Source organism: Hevea brasiliensis, chromosome 12 (assembly GCF_030052815.1).
Source record: "Hevea brasiliensis isolate MT/VB/25A 57/8 chromosome 12, ASM3005281v1, whole genome shotgun sequence".
In the NCBI taxonomy this organism is placed as follows: Eukaryota; Viridiplantae; Streptophyta; class Magnoliopsida; order Malpighiales; family Euphorbiaceae; genus Hevea; species Hevea brasiliensis.
Window position 1 is genome coordinate 5271110 of NC_079504.1, and position 26336 is coordinate 5297445.

Sequence of the window (26336 nt, forward strand, 5' to 3'; positions counted from 1 at the left end):
TGTGCCCTTAACTTTTGTTGATTCCTGAAAGATTTCTCTCACTAATAAATTCTTCCAACACTAATTCCACCCTTATCTAGGGTCATTAATTTGATGCTTGAACTTTCTAATGATTTATAACCACTCAGACTTGTCACTTTTCGTTCTACCCCTACTATTGTCATGTCGCTAGTGCTTCAATACAAAGTGATTCTGTTGATCACACTAAAAATGTTTGCCTGACATTCATAATGAACCTCTAACTACCTTCTCACTATCTCAAAAGTCTAACCTAAAACCTATGTGTCATTATCTATCATTCTTTTCCTCTCATCATACCTATTTGATCCCTTAGACTGACTTTTATTCAACTTACTGCTTACTAACTTCTCTTTCTCTACCTATTTAGGTAGTCCGTAATACCATCGCACACCTTCTAACATTTACTCATTATTATTGTATTCCATACCTCCATCACTTTTCTCACTAATGTGGTCCCATTTTGGGTTTTCCATCCTTGTCATTCTCCTTGCCAAGAATAACACTTAGCCTATCCTATATCTTAACTTTGTTCCTTTTATTATGCGCTCTTTAGGTTGTCCTTTCATTTATTTCCTTTGTCTTACCCAAAATAGAACTTGACTATTCTATCCTGGTTCCATTCTTCTTCCTAACATAATAAATTGTACTTGCTAACTATATCTTTCAGAGTCTCTATCGCGTTATCATATGTCTGTGCTACTCAGATTTGGTCCTTTGACCACTCTAGCTAGTACTTCCACTAGCATTTAGATTATATTGCATCTGCAATCAATTGCCCAAACTTTTATTCTGCACTTTCTTTATCCATTGGCCTTCTGTGATTTATCTTCGTTAATTTATTACTCTTAACACTATTATAATTAGATTATACTATTGTTTTGAATAATTTGAAATTAGAAAGGAACTCAGCAAATTACAGTCATACTTTTATTGTATGATCTCTATTCTTATCCTTTAGCTTACATAATACCCTTACTACCTCGAGAACTGATTCTGCAGTAATTTTATTTATTATTATTATTATTATTATTATTATTATTATTATTATTATTATTATTATTTTCCATGTTTACTCAATTCCAAAACTTAAGATTTCGGGCACCCAAACCCATCATCCAATTCAAAGGATTTACATCCATCGTGATCTGATTATATATGATTCCTATAATGGAACTTGTATCCTCTCCAGGATACCCGAGCCAACTACTCTCTACCACACTCTACAGTCCCATCTGGGACACTATTCCATAAGTCATCATTATCAGTAATAACCTTCGATCCATTATGAAAAGATAGGACTATATCCTAACTTGCTGCAACAAAGGTACTACATCTACCACCTTACCAGAACCATGTCAAGTTAATGACTCTTTTATCATATCATAGCTCTATAAATCATCAATTCATAGTTTCGACCTTCTCTAGGTAGTAGAATTGTACTTTATTCCATACTGATACACACAAGGTATACTATTCTCACTCTATAAGTGTCACCTTTACTTTGCAACTAGTCCGATCCTCTGGTCTGATGGCAACTCTTGATGTAACTCTAGCTCATGCTGGGGTAACTGAGTCACTGACTCTAGTTATCACCCAACTGTGACCTTTCAATATTCTAACTCTAGACTCTTAGCCAGGAGTTCTCAACTCCTCTGCAAATATAGAACTCTGTTATGGTATTACTGTACCAAAACAGAGACTGCCTGCAAACATCCTCATCATAAGCACTACAGGGAAGTACGCAGCTCTACACAATAATCTCATGTCGGTACTGTAATCTGCAGCTTACAGAGCAGACATCGAGAACATTGTATAGTTACTACGATACGTCCTGACAGACTAGGTCTCCTAATTTCTTATCTCTCCTGAATCTTCTATTATCACAAACTTATTCTGACTGGGTCATCTACTGATGACTGCCAGTAGTGGTATCCTCATCCTTATCTAGGGCAACTGTACTTTTAAGACTCACTTTTATGTACTCGTGCCTTACACGAAATGGGCACACCATTTAAACCCATACTGACAAAAATATAACATTTCTTGGAGTACGTATCCTCATGATAGACCTCACATGTCTACTAACTCTATTTCACATTTCTATGTACTCCACGAAAATCAAGACACTAACTGAGGTAATCTTATATTTCCCGAGGTATAACGTAGAATCTAGAAACAAAGAATTACAGGAAAAGACGAAACAGAATCCTATACTCCGCATGTGACTCCTAGTAGACTCTTCCCAACACTTAGATAATTTTTCCCTATGAATCTGGAGCCTAAGCTCTGATACCAACTTTGTCACGACCCAACCTATGGGCCGGACCGGCACTAGGACCTGGGCCAGCTTAAAGCCCCCGAGGCCCGTAGTAAGCCTAACTATTCCTCAAATCCATAACCAGGCCCACAATTTAGACCCAATATGCATATAAGATAATTTAAATTAAACTGTTATAATTTCATTTTGGGCCAACTTAGCCCAGAACTTTTCAGAAAACTAAAATCAGGGGAGCCCAGCTCAACCCTATTACCTCATTTATAACCATTTAAAACTCATAAAAATTTTTTCTTTTCATTTATTAATATGAGAACTTGAATTCATACAGTCTCTGATAGGCTTAATGCTACTACTAGCACATGCGGAGTCCTAAATTACAAATTTAGAGAATAATAATACAATTAAGTAATCTTTTCAAAACCTGAGAGGAAAGGGACAGGTTATTCTGAAAAATGTCTCCTCTGTGCTTTGGAAAAATGTGGTGAACAGGAGTGAGCGTTCGACTCAGAGAGTAAAATATCAATTTTAACCATAATCTCTATAACTATCTAAAACTAATGCACCATGTAGAGTCAAATGCAACATCAACATCATTTTCACATCATAACATCAAAAAGGTAATTTGGAGCACTCACACACCCTGTAGTATCAATCATAACATATGGGGTGATCCCTATACTGACTCTCTTAAATCCAACCCGTGCCGGTAATTACTCAAGCTCGGACTTCCACTTAATAACCAAATCGAGGTCCCGGTGAATTACTCAAGCCGTGACTACCCCTCGAAGGATCGGGTCCCAATGAATTACTCAAGCCGTGATCGCCTGTCCTATCCATAGTCCACACCACATCACCACGCCAACGCACGCACACGCTGCGCTCCAAATTACCACAACAACATCCATGGCACATCATGATTATGAATGCAACATAAATCGTGCCTAGAGTTTAACTACATAAATATATGCATATAAGTGATGCATGGACATGCTTGAACATATAATAATATCGAAATTACAATTAAAATTAATATTCTACTCACAAACTTGATGACAAATTACTGTGGCGGCTGGGCGGAGGAAGAAGGCTGTCCCGGCTCACCTGACAATTATATTACAATTATTTAATACAATCTGACTCAATACAAACAAAGAAAAAGACCAATTACTTCCTAACTCGTACCGAAAATCCGGCAGAGTTTCCCCTATACCTAGGACCTACCCAACCTGCAAAAGGGTTCAAAACACACTTCTATACTCACAATCCATATATCCACAGTTCAATCATATCACACAGCCCCTCCTGGGCCCATCAAATCAGTCATCTATCACAATACGCAAAATTTCAATTTAGTCCTTATTATTGATCATTTTTGTAAAAACTGCTCAAATAAGCTCTAAAAATTATAAAACTCGCCCATGTCCTTATAAATATTACTAAGCTATTGCAAAAAGAATCGTAATTTTCTAAGCTACCACGAATATTTTATGGATTTAAGTACTAGAAAATTACGAAAAAGTAAGGTTCGGGTTTACCTTTGCCGATTCCAACTTCGGGAACGCGCTCGGGATGCATGACAATGGTGGGCTAGCCAAAACCTCGGTCCAATTCGGAGACTTTTCCAGAATAGTGCATGCGCCGAATTTCGCGAACGGTCAACTGTCGAATTTCCGCGAATCGAGGATACCTACACGAAGCCCAATAATAATATATAAAAAAATCAGGGGTGTTACATTTTCCTTAAATTTGATTCAACTCAAAACATAAGATATATGATGGATTCTTCTATTAAATACATGAATTTAACTTATTTGCCAAAATTCAAAAAATGATATTTTTTCTAAAATAACTTAAATTTCTCTTTGACTAAGAAATTAATTTGTGAGTGCTTAAGCTCTAAAAAAATATAAAAAAAAATATATTTTCCAGGAATAGATTAAAATATTATTTAATTTTTATGATTTCTTATAATTAAAGAGTGAGTTAACTCTTATAGTTTACAAATAATATAAGTCAATTCGTATAATTTATTTCCTTTTTTGTGTAAGTACTTTTATTGAAATTATCAATCAAAAGTTCTTAGATGGTGTTTAGGTTTATGGATGTGAATTTAAAATTTGGATTTCAAATATTTAATTTAAAATTTTAAATTTATAAATTTGAAAATATAAATAAAAAGTATTTCAATTTTTAAATATCTTGTGCCCCTCCTCACAGAACAAAGGCAATAGTATGGTCTCGGGGAAATGTGCAAGCACTTGGCATTTTGGCCAAGAGGAGCTGAGAGCAAGTTGAGCTACAAATTGAGTGCAGTGACTTGCATTTTGTGGCAAATTCCTTGGGCGAGAGACACAGTGCAAAAGCTTAGCAATTTGTGAGCAAATTTGGCCGATAAATGCTGTGCAAATTTGGCTCCAAGGTGTTGGAAATTTATAGTAATTTTTTTGGCAATAAAGGGGTGCTAATTATGCAGTGCTCAATAGGAAATGCATTGTCCATAAAGGCCTCTCTCTCTCTCTCATTCGAATTAAACTATTGAGCAAGAAAATAATTTGTTCATGTGATATCAAGTACGTTTAAACTGTGAAATAATGAATATAATTTGCTATTTATGATGTGATTTATCTTCTACACTACCCTAAAGATAAAAACTTGAGGCATGGGTATATGCATGTGAAAATGACTTATGACCTATGCTTTTAATTTTTCTTAAAACTGAATTGTCAAAATTTTATCCATGATAGTGATTAAAGGGTGGAGGGCTGAGAGAGAAAGAGAGAGAGAGAGGAGAAAGAAAGAATATTCATGGTGGATAAATTGAGAGAGACCAGCCATAGGACGAAAGTGAGATGGATAGGGTTGGATTGGGTTGAAAACTTGTAAGGGGATGTTTGTTACAGGATTAACAAGAGATTGTTACTTTTATAACTTTTAATCCTTATCGATGTTTTTTGGATATTTAAAAGAGAATATGTTAATTTTTTACTTTATTAATATTTATACCTTGTTGGATGTTAAATGTTAGTCTTGAAAAATTTAGATTAATAATTAACTTTTTTAAAGATTAAAACTTATAAAGTTAATATTAAACTCTTTATTTTTCAATCTTCTTCCAAATACACCTAAGTCTGGATGAAAAATTTTGATTATTTTAATAAAATTAAGCACTAGGCATGCATTCATTAAATTATATAAATTGAATAATTTATAATAAATTATAAAAATAAATGAGCAATTTATATTATTACCCCTTTCTGTTTTATCTTTTATTTAATCTAATTTATTTAAGTATTTAAATAATATTAATAAGAAATTAAAAATTATAAGAGCAACAATTATTCTTATTAATCTCGTATTAAACACCTTTAATATAATTTTTATTTTCTTATTGAATAATTTTATGAATGCCATGATTTCACTGAAATTAGTGTGATAGCATTGTGCTAATGATTTTTATTGAAATGGCTTTTATATGTATATAATTTAATTTTAATCTTAAGAAAATTAAGAATGATAAATAATTTACTGTGTTTATGATTTTCATTATTTTTTTTATATAATTGGCTCTTATTTATATTTAGAGTAAAAATTCATGATTTTAAAAATAATTTTAATATTACTAATTTAAAATTTATTAATTTTTTTTATTTAAATTTTTAGGCATATCGCATTTGCATTTGCCGGTTTAGATTCTCCATAAATAAAATTGAGAGTTTGTAATATAAGGTAGTGTTATATATAATATACAGTGATTGTAGTATTTTAATAAAATATAGATAATTATGGTAATTTTTTTTATAAAAAAACTAATCTTTGAGAAAAAAATAATTTACTTTGTTTCCTTATTTTTGTTTTCACATAAATTAAAAAAATATAATTAATATAGTTAAACTGTTCTATTAAAAATTAAATAACCTATGGCATTAAATTATTTTTAAAATTAATAAATTTTATTTTTTTAGTACATATTAAATGGTAAGTTAAAAAATAAATTATTTTAAAAAGAAAAATTACTTATAATTTAAGATATATAAAAAAATAAAATGAATCCTAGGGGTTTTTTTAACGAATTGGATGGTATGTATTTTCTAAAATTGAGTGTGAGAATTTCAAAAAAGAAGAGTATTTTGTTAAAAAAATTAAAATTGATAACGAAGAGGAGCAAGAAGGGACGGGGAAAAACATGCTCGTTGACCAGTTGAACTCCTCTATCCAACGACGAATGCATGTGACCGCTTCTGATTGGTTATTTACTCGACGGCATTGGTAGCAAAGTGACTCCCCATATCCATTCCTTTAACAAGGAAAGGACGGATTTTACTTCTTCCTTCGGTCCTCTCTCCCAGAACTCAACTTGCTTGACCGTCGTCTACGGCGCCATGGTTTGGCTGCGCTCTTTCATCCTCTATTGTTCCTTGATTCTTTTAATCACCCAAGGCTTCGTTTCTTCAGCTCTCGATTTCGATTATCACCGGGTCCCGGTGATAATTCCCCTCCAGCTCTCAACCCCAAACGTTTCTGCTCATCGGAAAGCCTTCAACAGCGACTACAACAGGCGGCAACTCCAAAATTCGGACCTTCCGAACGCTCGCATGCGCCTCTACGACGATCTCCTCTCCAACGGGTATTTTCTCCTCGCCTTCACTGTAGATATTATAGCATTTGATATTTGGAGTTGAATTTTATCGCTGATTTTGTTGATTCTTTTTTATCAGTTACTATACGACGAGGCTATTTATTGGGACACCTCCCCAGGAATTCGCTCTTATTGTGGATACTGGCAGTACTGTGACATATGTTCCGTGCTCTACTTGTGAACAGTGCGGCAAGCATCAGGTCTCTTGTGATTTGCGTGCTATAAAGTTTTTCTATTGTTATCATTGACCAATTGCATCGCATATAAGAACCATGCGCTATGGTTCTTCTGTCTCTCATATTTGTAATTCTGCACTTATGCAATTGTGTTTGGTGTTATCTACTTTATTTCTGATATGATTCAGCCTAAGTTTGTGCAGTTGAGACCGTGAGAAAAAGAATTAGAAGTGTTATAGAATTTTTATTTCTATTTTTAGCAGGGATATGGAAATCTAATTTCGTTTCTTTACTTCTGAGAATTTTCAGCAATTATGAGGCTAATCCTTTTTATTTTTATTTTTATTTTTATTTTCCTTGGTAAAATCTCTAATTCTATGGCTTGCAGATTGAGTTGTTGTTTTTATTGCGTCAAGTGAGGCTTAGTCGTTTAAGATCTATATTTTTTGTTTTCTAGGATCCAAGGTTCCAACCGGAGGCATCTAGCACCTACAAACCTATAAAGTGCAACCCCAGTTGTGACTGTGATGACGAGGGGAAGCAATGTACTTATGAGAGACGGTATGCTGAGATGAGTTCTAGCAGTGGTGTTCTCGCTGAGGATGTCATTTCTTTTGGAAATGAAAGCGAGCTCACGCCTAAGCGAGCTATTTTTGGCTGTGAAAATGCAGAAACTGGTGATCTTTTCAGGCAACGTGCTGATGGAATTATGGGGTTGGGCCGTGGTCGGCTCAGTGTTGTAGATCAGCTTGTTGAGAAGAATATTATAAGCTACTCATTCTCTTTATGTTATGGTGGGATGGATGTTGGTGGTGGTGCAATGGTTCTAGGTAGGATTTCTCCACCCCCTGATATGGTTTTTACCCATTCAGACCCTTACCGTAGGTATGATGCTTTCTTCACAACATGGTCATCGTTTTATTTTGTCCTAGGTGTCTATTTTAGTGCATCTCACACATTTACTATAGTTTTTGGATGGCAACAGTCCATATTACAATATCGAGCTGAAGGAACTGCATGTAGCTGGGAAACGATTGAAGTTAAATCCAAGAATCTTCAACGGAAAGCATGGAACAGTTTTGGACAGTGGAACTACATATGCTTACCTTCCAGAAGCAGCTTTTCTTGCATTTAAAGATGCTGTAAGATATCATTTTTTCAGTTCAATAATCAATATTCTCTTTGGTTGGTTCCAATTCAAGTTGCAGACTGTAAGGTTGTTCTTCTCTATCTTATCATGCTTTGCTTTTAACTAATGACCAAAGAAGGTACTGGTAATTCTACGATGGAGTTACATCCACATTCTCATTAGTATGTCAAGGCTCTAAATAGCATGCATGATAATCAGTACAGCAATGCTGAATGAACCTTAATGCACTGATGAAAAATCTTTTAAATGTACATCCCAACCAAATTAATCATATAGTGCTTAAACTAGCTGTCAGACATTCATGAACTAAATAATCATTTAATTTATGCAGAAAATTTCAGAATGGCTTTAAAGTATTACTTTGGAATGCTGCTATAATAGTTTTCTCATATTCTTCTGAGTTTCTAGTAGCACTTTTAGACGGTGCAATGATATGTTCATCCACTATAGAGCAATCTTTTGTGGCTATTCTATTGTAACTTGTCCTTACGGTTTGTTGTTGTACTGAATGCAGATTATGAAGGAAATCCATTTCCTCAAACACATCCATGGCCCTGATCCAAATTACAATGATGTTTGTTTTTCTGGTGCTGGAAGGTGTTGTCTTTAATAAAACAAAAATCCTCTTGTTTAATGTTTTTTTCATCTAAGATTTGATAAATTCACTCTTTCTTTTTCTCTTTTCACTAAATGTTACTTAGGGATGTTTCTCAACTATCAAAAATTTTTCCTGAGGTTAATATGGTATTTGGCAATGGTCAAAAGTTATCCCTGTCTCCAGAGAATTACTTGTTCCGGGTAATTTGACATTATAATTCTAACATTTCTTCTTAAAACACCCCTGCTACACTTCCATGGGTCAATCTGCAGTCATTTCAAATGATGTCTATATGTTCTGTAACATATGTCTTAATTTTTTTTCCCTTTCTCTCTACATGCCATGCTCTAAAGCATACAAAGGTCAGTGGTGCATATTGCCTGGGAATTTTCCAGAATGGGAAGGATCCAACTACTCTTTTAGGAGGTATTTAATCATTTACTGTATACACTTATGTTTCTCTCTTTGCTTTGTATGTCATAATATTTACAGTTATCATGGCTGAATTCCATAATTTAAACCCTACTTGTTTGTGCAAAGTTAGTGTTTATTATAACCCCTATCTCTTGCCTCTTTTTTTCCTCTCATATTATTGTTGTTTGAGACAGGAATTATTGTACGGAATACTCTTGTGACTTATGACCGGGAGAATGATAAGATTGGTTTTTGGAAAACTAATTGTTCTGAACTATGGAAGAGACTGCAAGTTCCTGGGGTGCCTGTTCCTGCTCCTGTAGTTCCGCCTAGTAGTAACAAAAGTGAAGCAATGCCTCCTGCTAAAGCCCCGAGTGTACTGCCTCCAGATTTTGTTCCAGGTAGGATCTCGTAGCCTTGTCCATTTCATATAGTTATTACCGTTGTTTTTAAACCTGGCCTGGTCGGTGAACCGTTGAGGACAGAGATAAGGGTTTGGGGTTCAACCGAGGTTTAACTAATATACTATTAAATAAATATTAATTATGTATTATAAAATGATAATATCTTTAAAAATAATGATAATGCATTTATTACAATTATTAATTTAATATTTTATCAATAAAAGATAAATTTTGATATATTACAATTTTATAATAAATAAAGAATATTTTATACTTTTTTATGTTGTAGACATTATATAATATAAAAATAATTTAATCATTTAAGTTGATGTACTAATAAAATAAATGATTGATATAATTATTATTATTTTTTTAAATTGTCAACTAATTAGCTATTCATATCATAAGTTGACAAAATAGATAAATATTAATATTTCATTTCAATTGTTATATGTGAATATTTATTAATTATTTTAGTTTAATATAATTTTAATTGATCTTATATATATATATATATATATATATATATATATATATATATAGAAGAAGAAGAAGAAGGAGATACAAGAGTAGTAGGTAGTATAGTGGCAAAGTGTTGTTGAAGTTTCACACAGACGTTGGGTTCATCTCTTGCAAGCAGCGTTTCAAGATTTTGTTTTTACTGTAATCCACCCGCTAAAAACCCTATCAGGTCAACCGGATACCCATGCAGGTTCATGGGTAAATCCTGGTTTTAAGAATAAAAGGGTTTAAAGTCTGAACCGAACTGGTTATTGGTCTGGTTCCCAGTTAAGCTGGTCCGGTTCGGTTCAGTTCTGACAACACTGGTTATTACAATGAGAGTTCTGAGGCTGGAATTTGGGCAATTGTAGAGCTAGGCTTTATTTTTGGTGGTGGTCAATGTAACACTTAATATGTATCTTATTTATAGTATTTTTATATCCCTAAAATGCATGAAATATATTAAATGTCAAGAAAATAAACATATTAATATTAATTTGCATGCAATTATATAAAGAGACTTAAAAGAAACTGAAATTGTAGTATTCAATATGTTTTCTTTTGAAAATTGAATCTATTATGATGAATTTTTTTTTTCCTATGAAGAATAATAAGTTAAACCTGAAATTGAATTTTAATACTTCATAAATCACCTAATATGCATCATAACATCAAATAATTTGTAGACACTCATGTCAAATTATTTTTAATAATTTGTTTCAATAGCAAACCTGTTAACCATAGTTTTCAAACACTAAATTGAAAAAAAAAAAAAAAAAAAAACTAAATACTAACCTAATGTCTAAGAATGAAGTAAAAATGGTTTCACAATTTTGAAAGTTTTCTTTATTTTTTGCCACTTCATAACTTTTGTATTATATATTAAGAGTGATAATATGTTAAGAGTACCAATTTAATAAAATTAATAGAATTATTTCAAAATTAAAGTTATAAAATTAAATTTTCTAAAACTCATTATGAATATCAAGAACAACCATAGTTTTCAAACACTAAATTAAAAAAAAAAAAAAAAAAAACTAAATACTAACCTAATGTCTAAGAATGAAGTAAGAATGAAGTAAAAATGGTTTCACAATTTTGAAAGTTTTCTTTATTTTTTGCCACTTCATAACTTTTGTATTATATATTAAGAGTGATAATATGTTAGAGTACCAATTTAATAAAATTAATAGAATTATTTCAAAATTAAAGTTATAAAATTAAATTTTCTAAAACTCATTATGAATATCAAGAACAAAAATATATTGATATTATAACATTAAAGAGTGAAAAACAAAGAAAACATGATGGAAAAAAAAAAAAAGAACTCTCCAAAATTGGAAGCTTGGATCTAGGAAGCCAAGTTTCTAGTATTTTTTTTTTTATAAGAAAACTTGTAGCTTTGTGAGAGAAAGAAGAGATTTTGGACTTCCTTTAAAATAAAGATGAGATAATATTTTCTTAAATGGATTATTTTAAAAGCATTATGGGCTACACTAGAAATAAAAATTTTTATTTATGCCACTCAAATTCTAACTTATAGTTAAAATTAAATCAATATTTTGGACAAGTCATTACAAATTTAATTAGGTAAGTAGCCCTGTAAAATATAAAAAATTTTAAATTTAAGGGCAGCCAATTTATTTTTAAATCAGTAGCATCATATTAAAAAAAAAAAAAATCTTCCCCAAAGTTTGGGGCCGGGGGACATTTTTGCCCTTTCTTCTTTGGGATTTGAATTTTTTGGCAAAGTCTTTCAGAGTACATATTTTGAGCCGTGTATCATAGAAGATATCATAGAAGAAGACCAATTAGGAAGAAACATGATAGTAGGAGGATCAGGGTTGGTATTTGGAATGTTGGATCACTTACAGGAAAATTAATGGAGCTTGTGGATACCTTGGAAAGGAGAAGGGTAAATATTGCTTGCATTCAGGAGACTAAATGGGTAATTCATGGTACAAACTGTGGTTTACCAGAAAGGAGAGAAATAAGAACGGAGTGGGCATAATCATAGGACATTAAAAGACGCAGTAATAGCTGTGAAAAGAGTAGGAAATAGAATTATACTAGTAAAGTTAGTACTAGAAGGAGAAACAATAAATGTAGTTAGTGCTTATGCCTCATAAATAGGACTAGACAATGAGAGTAAACAAAAGTTTTGGGAAGATATGGATGATTTAATGCAAAGCATATCGAATGAAGAGAATGTTTTCATTGGTGGAGATTTGAATGGACATGTAGGAAGTGATAGACAAGGTTATGAGAATGTTCATGGAGGTTTTGGTTTTGGCAGTCGAAATGAGGAGGGAAAAAACATTCTAGATTTTGCTATGGCATACGACCTAATACTTGCACATACCTACTTTATAAAAAGAGTCACATTTAGTGACTTTCAAAAGTGGGCAACATAAAATCCAAATCGACTTCCTCTTAACCAGGAAGACAAATAGAGCTCTATGCAATGATTGCAAGGTCATTCGAAGAGGCGCTTTAACAAGTCAACATCGGTTGGTGGTCTTGGATGTCAAGTTTAGGAAAAATTCAAGTAAGGTCAGAAGAAATAGTGTAGCTCGAACAAAGTGGTGGGAGTTCAAAAGAGTAAAGCAAGTGAAGTTCAAAAACGAGCTTCTCGAGTGCGAAGTATGGAAGTTGGATATGGAGGCCAATGATATGTGGATACAGATGGCATAAAAAATTAGAGAAGTAGCTATAAAAGTACTTGGAGAGTCTAAAGGACATGGACCACCCTCAAAAGAGAGATGGTGGTGGAATGAGGAAGTACAAAAGGCAGTGAAGAGAAAAAGGAAATGGTATAAGAAATTACCTAAATGTGATAATAATGAGGCATATGAACAGTATAAGATGGCAAAGAAAGAGGCAAAAAAGACAGTTAGTCAAGCAAGAGCACAGACTTTTGAAAAGTTATATGAGAAACTTGGAACTAAAGAAGGAGAGAAAGATATTTATAGATTAGTAAGGAAGAGAGAAAGGAAATGTCAAGATCTCAATCAAGTTAGGTGCATTAAGGATAAAGAAGGAAAAATGTTGGTGAAAGATGAGGACATTAAAGAAAGATGGAGAAATTATTTTAATGATCTCTTTAATAATAGTCATAATGGTAATAGCGTGAATATAGACTATAGAACAATAGAAAAAAATGTGAATTATACTAGAAGGATTAGATCTTTACAAGTAAAGGAAGTACTTAAGAAAATGAAAGTGAGTAAAGCCTTTGGACCCGATGAAATACCAATTGAAGTGTGGAAGTGTTTGGAAGATATGGGAGTGGCATGGTTAACTAAATTATTTAATAAGATTCTAAACTCAAAGAAAATGCCTGATGAATGGAGGAGGAGTATTTTAGTACCTATTTTTAAAAATTAGGGAGACATACAGAGTTGCTCAAACTATAGGGGAATTAAACTCATGAGCCATACTATGAAGTTGTGGGAGAGAGTTGTGGAGCATCAACTACGTCATGATACTTCTATCTCTCTCAATCAATTTGGTTTCATGCCCGGTCGTTTAACTATGGAAGCGATCTTTCTCAATAAAAGCTTGATGGAGAAATATAGAGATGTGAAGAAAGATCTACGCATGGTTTTTATTGATTTGGAAAAGGCTTATGATAGTATTCCAAGAGATATCTTATGGAATGTATTAGAACAAAAGAGGGTATCTATTAGGTACATACAAGTGTTGAAAGATATGTATGAAGGAGCAACTATTATTGTGCGCACAATGGGAGGGGACACGAGATTTTCCGATCTCAATTGGATTACACCAAGGATCAGCCATAAGCCCTTACCTTTTTACATTAGTTTTAGATGAATTAACGAAACATATACAAGAGAGTATTTCTTGGCGCGTGATGTTTGCGGATGATATTGTTTTGATAGATGAGACACGAGAATGAGTCAATAGAAAGCTATAGCTTTGGAGAAGTACTCTAGAGTCAAAGAGTTTTAAGTTAAGTAGAACGAAGACAGAATACATGCATTACAAGTTTAGTGAAGGCCAAACTGGTGATAGGGAAGGAGTTAGTTTGAATGGAGTGGTACTGTTCCAAAGTAATCACTTTAAATATCTAGGTTCAGTCCTTCAAGTAGATGGGGAATGTGAGGAGGATATTAGTTATAGGATTAAAGCCGGATAGTTGAAGTGGAGACGTGTCACGGGAGTTTTATGTGATCGCAAGATTTCTAATAAGTTGAAAGGAAAATTTTACCGTACAGCCATACGACCGGCTATGTTATATGGTAGTGAGTGTTGGGCATTGAAAGAGTCGTATGCGGCTAAGATAAGAGTTGCAGAGATGATAATGTTAAGGTGGATGAGTGGTCATACTAGACTAAATAAAGTTCGTAATGAGAGTATTAGAGCAAAGGTAGGAGTGGTGCCAATTGAAGATAAGTTGAGAGAAGATAAGTTGAGAGAAGGGAGATTGAGATGGTTTGGTCATGTGAAAAGTAGACATACGGAGGCTCCAGTTAGACAAATAGAGCACATTAGGTTAGAGGATAAAAAGAAGAAAAGGGGTAGACCTAAATTAACTTGGAGAAGAGTAGTACAACATGACCTAGAAGTATTACACATTTCTGAGTATTTAATCCAAAATCGTTTAGAGTGGAGAAAGTGAATTCATATAATCAATCCCAAATTTTTGGAATAAAGGCTTAGTTGAGTTGAGTTGAATTGAGTAGTATTTTGTATGTCCATATAATGATATCTTCCATACTTTGGATGCTGTTAAATGGATGGAAAATAACTGTAGTGCACTTAGTTTCTTATAACATTCACTCTATATTTATGGGTATATGAATGATGATGATTGTCATTATCGATTAGCTAGTTAAGTAGTTTTCTCAAACATTGTCATGTACTGATAACATGCTTTGGTTTGGGATGTTGAGTTTAGTCTATTATTAACATGCTTTTGATGTATATTTCATTTTGCAGCTTGTATCTCTAATGATTTTGGCTTCCAACATGTGATTTCAGGTGAACTTCGAATTAGAATTATAACATTTGATATGTTGATTAGTGTTAACAACTCATACATGAAGCCCAACTTATCTGAAGTAGCAGAGTTCATTGCCCATGAGTTGGAAGTTGATAATTTGCAGGTATCGTTAGTTATTGTGAGTTGATAATTTGCAGGTATCGTTAGTTATTGTGCCATGGCATGATATAAGCTGTTATAATGTTGTTTATTAGTTATAATTTTATTATTGATGCATAAATATGTTGGCTGATTCTGAATAAACATAATTTGATCCAAAACTCATGCGATTGCTTGGTTTTCAGGTTCATATGTTAAATTTCACCTCAGAAGGAAATAATTACCATGTTAGATGGGGCATCTTTCCTGCCGAGTCTGCTGATTATATTTCCAATACCACAGCAATGGTAATCATGCCATTATGAGACCATACATATTGTACATACTAGAGGTTGCCACAGCTCGGTTTGGAATAGAACCGAAACTGAAGCCAGTCAAGCCCAGATTGACCAGAACATGCTGCTCTAGTTTCAGGCCAAAACTGATTTTTTTATTCATTTTTAAATAAAGGAAAAAAATTAAAAAAAAAATTATCATTGGATTTGATCAAAACCGTACCGAGCTGAACCGAAACTGGAACAGAGACCAGAATTGGGGAGGGGACCCTTAGGCTCGGTTCTGGCCTGAAACTGGACTGTGGCCAGCCCTAGTAAATAAAATTCATTCGTTTCCCATATGTATAGTACTGTAATATATGCCTGTTTATTTTATTGTGTACAGAACATAATTCTACAATTACGGGATCATAGATTGCAGTTTCCTGAGAGATTTGGGAGCTATCAATTGGTTAAATGGAAGATTGAGCCTCAAAGAAAGCTGTATGTTGTGTTCCTTTTTTGTTTTTTTTGTAACTCACAACTCAAATGCTCAGTTCTGAATTGCTTCTAAATTTTTAATTCCTTTATATTGAAATTAAGCATCTTGTTTCTTGGGTGTCCCAAAATTTGGATAGGATGATATTGGATAAAATTTTGCATGGTTTAGAGTTCCTACAAGTGCCTTGCCCTGTGTTTTTTCATGTTAACTTTTGGGTTGCTCTGGTGCATTGCAGGACATGGTGGCAGGAACACTTCTGGGCAGTTGCTGTTGGAGTTTTGTCCGCCCTGCTTGTTAGTTTATCAGGCATTGGCATATGGATGGTTTGGAGGCATAGACAAGCAACAGTTGGTACATACGAGCCTGTTGGTAAAAGTGTTCCTGAGCAAGAACTACAACCATTATGATAAAAGTGTTTTCATCTGGGGCTAGATACTGGATCATTGTAGCGCATATTTGAATGCTAAACTATTTTTTATGGCTGATAATTTTGGGGCGATCAAATCGTCCCTCTGTTGTTGTAACTCTGTTGTTGTAAAATGAATAGAATTGAAAGGAAAAAGGAAAAGAAGAAAAACACAGTGATCAGGTGGTCATTGTTCTGGATGTTCCGACTGTGGATAATTGCGTGTGTATTATAGGTATAATAAATTTCAACATTTCAACATTTTCATAGTGTATGTTTCTCATTCTTTGCTTAATTTAACACATAATTATTTAACATAGGATTTTATATATATATATATATTTTTTTTTTTTTTTTTTTTTTTTTTTTTTTTGAGGTGGTCAAGAATACATGCCTATATATGGGAGGATATACTCCTTTAACAAAATCATAGTAACTCTGTCAAATGCTAACAGCAAGTAGAAAGCATCACCAGGAGGCACCAAACAGATGACATAAAGGACGGGGGACCCAAAAACAAAAGTGCCTGCTACATTATCCTACACTTCACATGAATTTTGCCTCATATGGTCCATGCGAACCCGAGTAAAAAACGCGTATTCGGGTGTCCTACTCTTCTATTCCTTCCCGACTCCAATTCTCTCCCTGCTCCAAATTTTTCAGGTTTTCCTTTCCATTAAAATTTGTTATTACAATTTAAAACCAACCCAATTGAATCAAATCAACGAAAAATATATTCCATTCGTCACATATTAATAGAATTATTGAACCTTTCTGCAGACCAAAGAGAAACAAAAGCCATCAACTTTGCATTGTGTGAGTGCTAAACAACCCAGCTGCGCTTACCACTTTCTGAGTTTCATTTCTTAGCCTTAACCAAAACAAACCAATGCCGCCAAGCCTGCTAGATCTCAAGGTTGGTGCTGTTTTGCTGATCTGAAAACCATTTCCTAGCTGGTATAAACTTTTGTACAGGACATTTAAGTATCATACTTTTCTTTAATTCAGATCCTAAGCTAGCTAAATCAAAGAGAGGAGTAGATGTTTAAATTAAAATTATCTAATTTATTTAAGTAATTTGATCCAAGAACAGTAGTACAGTAACATCCAATTAGCCATGCCAGTACCAGAGAGATAGATAACAAACAATCCACTTTCATAAACTAATGGAAGTACGCACATCAGTTTCTCCGTTCATATTTCGACTTTTATGAACTAATTACATATATATAATCTCTACACAATCCATGCAATTTATTATTAATTAGCTATATATGTACTGATTCTTTATAGCTCCATACTGAATCCAGTGAAGTTCTTCAAGGGCACTTGGGCTTGCCCTTGGAATTTTTCATGTCCCGGTAACAAGGGCACTCGTGCTTGTTCCCATAAGTTCCAGAGGGCACGCAGTTGCACTTTTCACAGCAAATTCCACAGTACTTCAAACACCGTTCTTTCACACTTGCTTTTGCGCACCTCTCCCCACACTTGGAGTCACAGAATGCTGTCCACAATATAACAATTAAATTACCACATTTTTTTTACACTAAACTAAACAAGCCACCAAAAGAACTTAATTACAAGGAGTGGGTTTGGCAAATCATCTACCTGAACCAGCCATTGTAAGCACAAAGAACGAGGAAGTAAGAACAAGGCAGACCAGCAAAAGGGCTGTAAAGAATGGCTTCATATTTTTGTTCTTTGTGATACCGATGGAGTTGCAATGTGAGTACGCGGAGGTGGTAGAGAGTGGGAGGTATTTATAGTGCCATATGGGGTGGGTGAAAGGTTAGGAATGCGCCCTCTGGTGGTCACTATGAGAAACAAATAAACAGTAGATTACAGACTGTCATGTGGCTTTGGTGACAGAGGCATCCATGGTGGTGGGTTCATGGTTTCTTTTTCTTTTCCTATAAGAAAATCAAATAGTCTTCTTTCAGCATTCAACTTTATGGAGAATATAATCCTAGTAATAATTCCCACCATAATAATAATGATAGACATTATATATATATATATATATATCTGTTTATTGTGTTGCTGGTTGTTTTCTTGGTTTGGGGCCTATTGATTGTAGTTTGCATAGGTCTGCGATGATCATATGTATACCTGTGTTTTGGTTTATGGCTGTTTTGGTTTATGGCTGTTTTGGTTTTCTTTGAGGAGGTTTTTTTCGTCACCATTAGAAGTTAATTGTTTAGGTCTGAGTGTATTGGGGGTTGATCCTGTCGGTTGTGGGCTCTTCTTTTGGTGATCCAAACCCACCCCTTTCTTTTATTTGATAATACCCCATCTCCTATTTATTGTGGGCTGATGCTTTGATAGCTGGGAGTGTATGAAAAAGAACAGGAGCACCAGATTGACTTGTGGATTTATTTTCTAAGAAACCACGTGGCATGCATAATTTCATTAGATTTCTTATCGTATTAAGAATGTTAGCAAGGCCATTACGTGAGGCTAAATTTTGTCTCTTTGCCTTTGTGGGAAGACAACCTTAGCAATGGTGTCTCTGTTAAAAGCTTAAGAAGTCTCTCGAGAGTGGAGAGAGAAAAAGCTAGCATTCAAATGGGCTAAGGGAGATGACATGAGTGTGGTCGGCAGGTCTGCTGCCACCTAAAGCAAGCGTGCCTAGTCACGTGAGATGTTGGTACGAGAAAATTTCATCCATCATGCACCTCGTCCTCTTTCCCAATTTCCCAAAATAAAATATCCCAATCTTAGAGTCATTGATTCATCTAAATTTAAACCCTTCCATTAACTTAATTAATTTCCTTCTTTTATGAATTTTTTAATTAAATCACTTCATCAATGGCCAGACCACTTGAAGGGGACTTTTGATTAATTGATTGCGATAATTTAATATTTTTATCCCTCAAAAGAAATTATTTGAAATTAAAAAAAATTAATAAAGTAATTTGAATATTTATTATATTTTATTTTTTATTTTTTCTTAGATTGTGAAGAAATAAAATATTTTTTATTGAAATTTAATATTTCTATTTACTTTATTGACAGATTCTAACAATCAAAAACTGAATTTTAAGGACATTTATATTATCTCTCAAAAACTGAATTAAAAAAAAAAAAATCTCTCTCAACTGGTCTGCTTGGCTTCGTAGTAAGGACCAGCACTATGATATCTTGGGGTTGATCAAGGATGATATTACGGCTCTGCGGTCTTCTTTTTCGCAGGTCTCTTTGCAATATGTCCACGGGTCATGCAATATGGAAGCTCATGAGATGGCCATTAATTCCTGCAAGTTCCCTTCCCACGTTGTTCTGTCGAGTTCTTGCCCACGTTCTGTGGTGAACGCTTGTCTTGCTGATTTGGTTGCTTCTGCTTAATTCGAAATTCTGGTTTTACGATTAAAAAAACAAGGACATATATTGACTGTTCGTGAACAGAAATTTTAATGATTTGAATCGAAATGCTACCTAACCGACACACTGTGCTAGGTATTTGTGACACCATGGTAATTAACGGAGTTAGTAGGAAACGATTCATTGCGGATGTGAGCATATAACAGGCCCAACTTGTCTTGACAATTATATATCCGATCAAAAGTGCAGTTAAAATTTCGTTTACACGGCGCAAGATTAATAGATTCCAGCAGCAAGAAGACGCCAATGGACACTGATACTTGCATGCAGTCGGTGCTTTAGGGAAGGAAATTTTTACCTAATCTCACCTAAAAGGAAATTTCAATTAGCTGTAAAGTTGAAAGGTACATTCTTTGTGTGTGCTCCCCATAATCTCATTGATTATTACCCTTCCAATAGAAAATGGGTGACCAACTCCTCCCTTAAAGCAAATCATTAAATCATTGCTGATCCTTTCTGTCAAGGATCAGCGCAATTGGGATCGATTCCATAACTTCCTCGAAGGTTTTATCATTTCGTCAGGACCATGGTTTAGAAAAAGAGAACAAAAATCATCATACTTGTTTTTGATCATTCGTTCCAGTGAAAAAGCAGTATATTTCGAGTACAAGAAGTCCTACCTTAGTCATCTGTGAAATCTTAACCAAACAAGTTGTTTGTTTTTTACGTTTGCAAAGTTCACAGTTATTTCTGGCGTTCACGGCTGTTAAAGACAATCTTGGATTTATGGGCCTTTTGGGCATTGATATTTTATATTTAGACTCATTAGTGAGAAAAGTGAGGGTAATTAAATCCCATCATGTACTCTCTCTCTCTCTCTAACTTTTAGAGAGAGAAGTTTTCTCTCAAAATTTTTTTCTTTTGTTTTTTGAGTCTAGGCTTATAAGCCTGCCGTTTTAGCTGTCTCCCTGTCCTATTCAGGCAAGGGATCTCGTCTTCCCCGGTTCTGGAGGTGGATTTGTCCCTCCCCACAAAGGTGGGGGGTTATAGATAAATAATTTCTATGGTCTTTTGTAGCAGATCTGATGATTATTGTTACAGTTTAAATTTGGTTTTAGCCTACTTAAGAATTCTAAAATTTGCAAGCCTGCTTAACAATTAAGAATTCTTAAGGGTGAAGAAAGTTGCTGCAACTTGGTCCAAAATGGTGGTAACATATGGGTATAATAATGATAAAAATACAGCCAATAATTTATTGCTTGAGCTGGCAAATGGGCTCATTTCATCGTCTTCGTTGTGTTATATATGGGATCAGTGTTAAAGCATTTGTAATATAGTAGTGTAACAAAATTTTGAGGCAAAATTGTGAGAAAAATTATAAGTGAGTTCCAGCAAGTTAACAAATTAAAAAACTCTTACAAGTTGAGTTGGTGAGAAGTGTTTGTACTATTTTCAATTAATAAAATTATTTAATTGTTTGTGTGTAGTGGATTAATTAAATTCATTTTATCTAGGCAATTATTCTCTTTTAACTGCCAATATCTGGTATCAAAACCAGTCACAACAAGATGACTTCGAGTTCAAATACAAGATTACAACAAGTCCAGCAGGTGCAAACAATAATTTTCAAGTTCGATGAAAAAAAATAATTTTGCAATGTGGAACCATTTGATGGAATTATTTTTTGAAGAGCAATGGCTATGGAGAAATTTTGGAGAAAGGTTTTGTTGAAAAAAAAAAACCATAAGACAAAAAAATACAACAACTGATTCATGATCATTTGCTCAATATAAAGCTTTATTCTTGATTTGTCAGTCTGTTGAATTAACAGTTCTTGAAAAAATATTTCATGCCAAAACAACAAAGGAGGCATGGAGTATTTTACTCAAAACATATAAATGTGTAGATCCAGTTAAAGAACTAGATTGAAAGGTTTGAAAAGACAGTACGAGCTAATGAAGCAAGGCAAAGACAAACTATTCATGATTATTTTTTATGAGTGCAGAGGTTAGTCAACGAGATACAAGTTAGTCAACGAGATGCAAGATAATGGTTCCAAAATAAAAGATAATAAAGTGGTAGAAAAAGTGTTGCGGACATTTACGAATAAATTCAATTATGTGGCAACGGCTATTGAAGAGTCCAAAGATCTTGAGACTATGACTCTGGGTGATCTATAAGCTTTATTGGAGGCACATGAGATGTGGATGAACAAAAGATTGCAAAACTTAACAAAGCAAGCATTAAAGGCCCAGATGAATTTAAGGAGTGAAAAGTAAACTGTTTCAAACAAAACAAAGTAGAATTAAAAGGGCCTAAATTTTAGAGGCAAGGGACGCAAAAATTTCAAAAGTACTGGCAGACAAGGAGCAAGAGGTGATGAATCTTCTCAAGACAAATCTAATATTCAATGCTATAAATGCAAGAAGCATGGTCACTATCAATCTGAATACAAGTTGCATATCCAGTGCCATAACTATAAAAAAACATGGCCATTATAGCAGAAAGTGCTGTGCTCGAAGATCAAAAAATAAAGAATATCATGCCAGAGTTGCTCAGAATGATGCTCCAGAAACCTTATTGTTAGCTAATCATGAAACTAGTAGCAACAATAATAGCCAGTGGTTGCTAGACTCAGGTTGCAGTAATCACCTAAGTGGCAATAAAGAAGGTTTTTCTAAGCTAGACGAATTCTTCGGCTCTTCGGTGAAGCTTGGTGATAACTACAAATTTCTAGTTTTGGAGAAAGGGAGGATTGCTATCAAAGTCAAAGATTGGTCCTCAAACTATATTTTTGAGGTATATTATGCTTCTAGTATTTGTCAAAATATGTTGAGTATGGGACAACTAGTAGAAAAGGGCTACAATGGGTGCACTGTAAGTGATATAAAGAAAGGCATGATATTGGTATGATATTGAAGACAAAGATGTCAACCAACCATTTATTTTCGACACACATCAACTCAAAGATGTCAACCAACCATTTATTTTCGACACACATCAACTATGGTAGTTCTTCTTGTTGTAATTCCATAAATGTTGACAATAATAATTGGCTATGGCATGTGCGTCTTGGACACTTACATTTAGGAGTGGGTTTCAGGCTTGCCAACTATTCAAGTTCTAGACCAGATTTGTCAGACTTGTGTAGTGGGGAAGAAGTATAGAGATCTATTTCCTATAAGATAGGCATAGAGAGCCAAAGGACCACTTGAGCTTGTGCATTCAGACTTATGCTATATGGAGGTTTCATCTAATGGAGGTAACAAATACTTCATTACTTTCATTGATGATTTCAGTAGAAAAGGCATGAGTTTATTTATTGAAGCAAAAGTCTGATACATGTGAAATACTCAAGAATTTTGTGGCATATGTTGAAAAGTAAAGTGGTCACTTTGTCAAAACTTTGAGAACTAATAGAGGCACTGAATATGTTGTTTGTGATGATTACTTGAGAAAGCATGGAATTAAGCATCAGTTGACAGCTAGGTATACTCCTTAACAAAATGGAGTGGCAAAAAGGAAAAACAGAACTATCATGGATATAGTGAGAAGTATATTGCACTGTAAGAAGTTGCCTAAAAGCTTTTGGGCGGAGGCTATGGCGTGTGCTATTTACATCCTAAACAATTGCCCTATTAAAAGTGTTCATGATAAAACTCCACAAGAAGCATGGAGTGGACAAAAGCCTAATCTTAGTCATTTGAAGGTGTTTGGTTGCATTAGCTACTCACATGTACCTGATGAGTTGAGAAAGAAGCTGGATGATAAGGCAAAAAATTGCATCTTCATTGGCTACAGTCTAGAAACAAAGGGGTACAAGCTGTATAATCCAAAGATTCAAAAGGCGATTATTAGCTAAGATGTTACTTTTGATGAAGATGGAGTGTGGGATTGGCTAGAAGAAGAAAATAGATCATTACCAGTACTAGTGTTCATAAATAATGAAGTGGAAAGAATTAATTAGAGTGGTGAGCAGTTTTCTCCGCTAGTTTCAGAAAAGTCATCTCCTCCTATACGTAGACACTCACAATGTGAACGTCGTGTAACGATCGGGCTCCAACCACTAGAGAAATTGTCCGCTTTGGCCATAAGCCTCACGGTTTTGTCCCATGGGTGGAATAGAGAACTTCCCAGGAGGTCACCCATCCTAGGATTTCTCTCAAGCGAGCACGCTTAACCCTGGAGTTTTTCCAACTCTCCAGGCCATTCCATCAAAAGGCGCCTCTAGTGATTAGTTCTCCCATTTTCTATATCATTACTTTTTGAACCCAAGACCATCTCCGTGCTTTGTCGATGTGGGATTTGCCTAAGGGACCTTTCTCCTCCCCTTTTGGGACTCAGCGTCCTCGCTGAGGTTTGCCCCACCATCGCCCAAGAGAACACGCGAGCGGTTCTGATACCAATTGTAACGATCGGGCTCTAACCACTAGAGGAATTGTCCGCTTTGGCCATAAGCCTTACGGTTTTGTCCCATGGGTGGAATGGAGAACTTCCAGGAGGTCACCCATCCTAGGATTTCTCTCAAGCGAGCACGCTTAACCCTGGAGTTCTTCCAACTCTCCAAGCCATTCCACCAAAAGGCGCCTCTAGTGATTAGTTCCCCCATTTTCTATATCATTACCTTTTGAACCCAAGACCATCTCCGTGCTTTGCCGATGTGGGCCTCCCACATCGGCAGGCCCACATCGGCAAAGCACGGAGATGGTCTTGGGTTCAAAAGTTAATGATATAGAAAATGGGGGAACTAATCACTAGAGGCACCTTTTGGTGGAATGGCCTGGAGAGTTGGAAGAACTCCAGGGTTAAGCGTGCTCGCTTGAGAGAAATCCTAGGATGGGTGACCTCCTGGAAAGTTCTCCATTCCACTCATGGGACAAAACCATGAGGCTTATGGCCAAAGCAGACAATTCCTCTAGTGGTTGGAGCCCGATCGTTACACGTCGTCCCCCTACTCATTTATAATATTATGAAGCTAGTGATGGTAAATATCCTAATGATGATGATGATGAGGACAATATTGCCAATTATGTTTTCTTGGCCAATTGTGAACCAATAATGTTTGAGGAAGCAGCTAAAGATGAACATTGGATCAAAGCAATGAATGAAGAGATTCATACCATTAAAAAGAACAATATATGGGAGTTAACTACTCTATGAAAAGGAAAGAAGCCAATTGGAGTCAAGTGGGTGTATAAGACAAAGTACAAACCCAATGGAGAGATGGAACTCTTTAAGGGAGATTAGTGGCAAAAGGATATAAGCAAAAGCCAAGTATTTATTACTTTGAAGTTTTTACTCTTGTTGCAAGGTTAGGTACTATACAAATGATCATTTCTCTTGCTGCCCAAAATCGTTGGAAAATATACCAAATGGATGTTAAGTCAGCATTCCTAAATGATGTACCTAAAGAAGAAGTTTACATTGAGGAACCACTGGGCTATGAAAAGAAGGATGAAGAATATAAAGTTTATCGCTTGAGAAAAACTTTGTACAGTCTGAAATAAGCACCAAGGGCATGGTATACTCGTATTGACTCTTATTTTCTTGATCATGGATAAGTGATCGTATGAACATACTTTGTATGTCAAAACCAATAAGGATGGAGATACTACCAGTGTCTGCTTATAAGTGAATGACTTGATCTTTACTAGCAACAATTCAAAGCTGCAGTCAGAATTTAGGGAGGCTATGATTGCTCAGTTCGAGATGACAAATATGGGCTTGATGTCTTACTTTCTTGGTATTGAGGTGAAGCAAAAAAATGAAGGCATATTCATCTCTTAAAGGAAAATATGCATAAGAAGTTTTGAAGAAATTCAAGATGGAAGCATGCAAGCCGATTCTAATTCTAGTTGAAGAAAGATTAAAGCTTGTAAAAGATGGTAGTAGTGATTTAGTCGATACAACAAATTTTAGAAGACTTGTTGGATGCTTAAGGTATCTAACAGCAAACAGACTTAACATTATCTATGGCTTTAGAATTATAAGCAAATTTATGGATTCACCACGACAGCCCCATTCGTAAGCTACAAAGTGAATTTTGAGATACATTAAAGGTGCACTTAATAATGGCATATTTTATCCAAGTACTAATAGTATAGAACTTATTGATTATACATACAGTGATTAGGCTGGAGATATTGAGAGACAGAAAAGCACTTCAGGATATTTGTTTTTTCTTAGTTTGGGAGCATTTTCATGGTCTTCAAAGAAACAAGCAATGGCTCTTTTAACAGCAGAAGCAGAGTATACAATAATGACAAATTGTGCTACTTAAGCAGTTTGGTTGCAAAGGATGCTTAATGAACTACAACATCAATAAGATCGTCCAACGACAATCATCTGTGACAACAAGTCAACCATCGCACTAACAAAAAATCTTGTATTTCATGGACGTAATAAGCACATCGATATTAAACATCAATACATTTGAGACTTGGTGAAAGATAAAGAAATTGTGGTTGAATACTGTGCATCTGAAAATCAAATTGCGGACATTTTCACCAAGCCGCTTAAAGCTGATTTGTTCTTAAAGTTAAAGAAAATG

At 34.7% G+C, this 26336-nt stretch overlaps 2 protein-coding genes across 3 annotated transcripts; one reads left to right on the forward strand and one right to left on the reverse strand.

Moving 5' to 3' along the window:
• Positions 1–6471: 6471 nt before the first annotated feature.
• On the forward strand, positions 6472–16739 carry LOC110639972 (aspartic proteinase 36). 2 transcript variants are annotated; one of them, XM_021791100.2, is made up of 12 exons: positions 6479–6923; positions 7015–7135; positions 7569–7996; positions 8097–8253; positions 8776–8858; positions 8963–9059; positions 9213–9285; positions 9468–9674; positions 15183–15307; positions 15489–15590; positions 15964–16061; positions 16295–16739. In XM_021791100.2, exons 1-12 carry the CDS (start codon positions 6679–6681, stop codon positions 16464–16466), a joined length of 1908 nt encoding a protein of 635 aa, XP_021646792.2. In that variant the 5' UTR covers positions 6479–6678; the 3' UTR covers positions 16467–16739. The 2 variants fall into 2 exon arrangements, 1 of the variants encoding a protein (XP_021646792.2); XR_009141931.1 differs by lacking the exon at positions 16295–16739 and having other exon boundaries at positions 6472–6923; positions 15183–15341; positions 15964–16006.
• Positions 16740–17600: 861 nt separating this feature from the next.
• On the reverse strand, positions 17601–18401 carry LOC110639973 (peamaclein). The gene is made up of 2 exons (XM_021791101.2): positions 18074–18401; positions 17601–17969 (listed from the first exon to the last, which is right to left on the reverse strand). The coding sequence occupies exons 1-2, from the start codon at positions 18153–18155 to the stop codon at positions 17785–17787; spliced, it is 267 nt and encodes an 88-aa protein (XP_021646793.2). The 5' UTR covers positions 18156–18401; the 3' UTR covers positions 17601–17784.
• Positions 18402–26336: the final 7935 nt, after the last annotated feature.

What these genes read in the sequence shown, in the direction of transcription:
- LOC110639973 (XM_021791101.2), bottom strand. Translation starts at nt 18,155, where the DNA reads ATGAAGCCATTCTTTACAGCCCTTTTGCTGGTCTGCCTTGTTCTTACT. An exon ending in GCTTACAATGGCTGGTTCAG is followed by an intron (nt 17,970 to 18,073) that starts GTAGATGATTTG and finishes TATTGTGGACAG; the next exon opens with CATTCTGTGACTCCAAGTGT.
- LOC110639972 (XM_021791100.2), top strand. Translation starts at nt 6,679, where the DNA reads ATGGTTTGGCTGCGCTCTTTCATCCTCTATTGTTCCTTGATTCTTTTA. An exon ending in CAGAGAATTACTTGTTCCGG is followed by an intron (nt 9,060 to 9,212) that starts GTAATTTGACAT and finishes CATGCTCTAAAG; the next exon opens with CATACAAAGGTCAGTGGTGC. An exon ending in TCCAACTACTCTTTTAGGAG is followed by an intron (nt 9,286 to 9,467) that starts GTATTTAATCAT and finishes TGTTTGAGACAG; the next exon opens with GAATTATTGTACGGAATACT.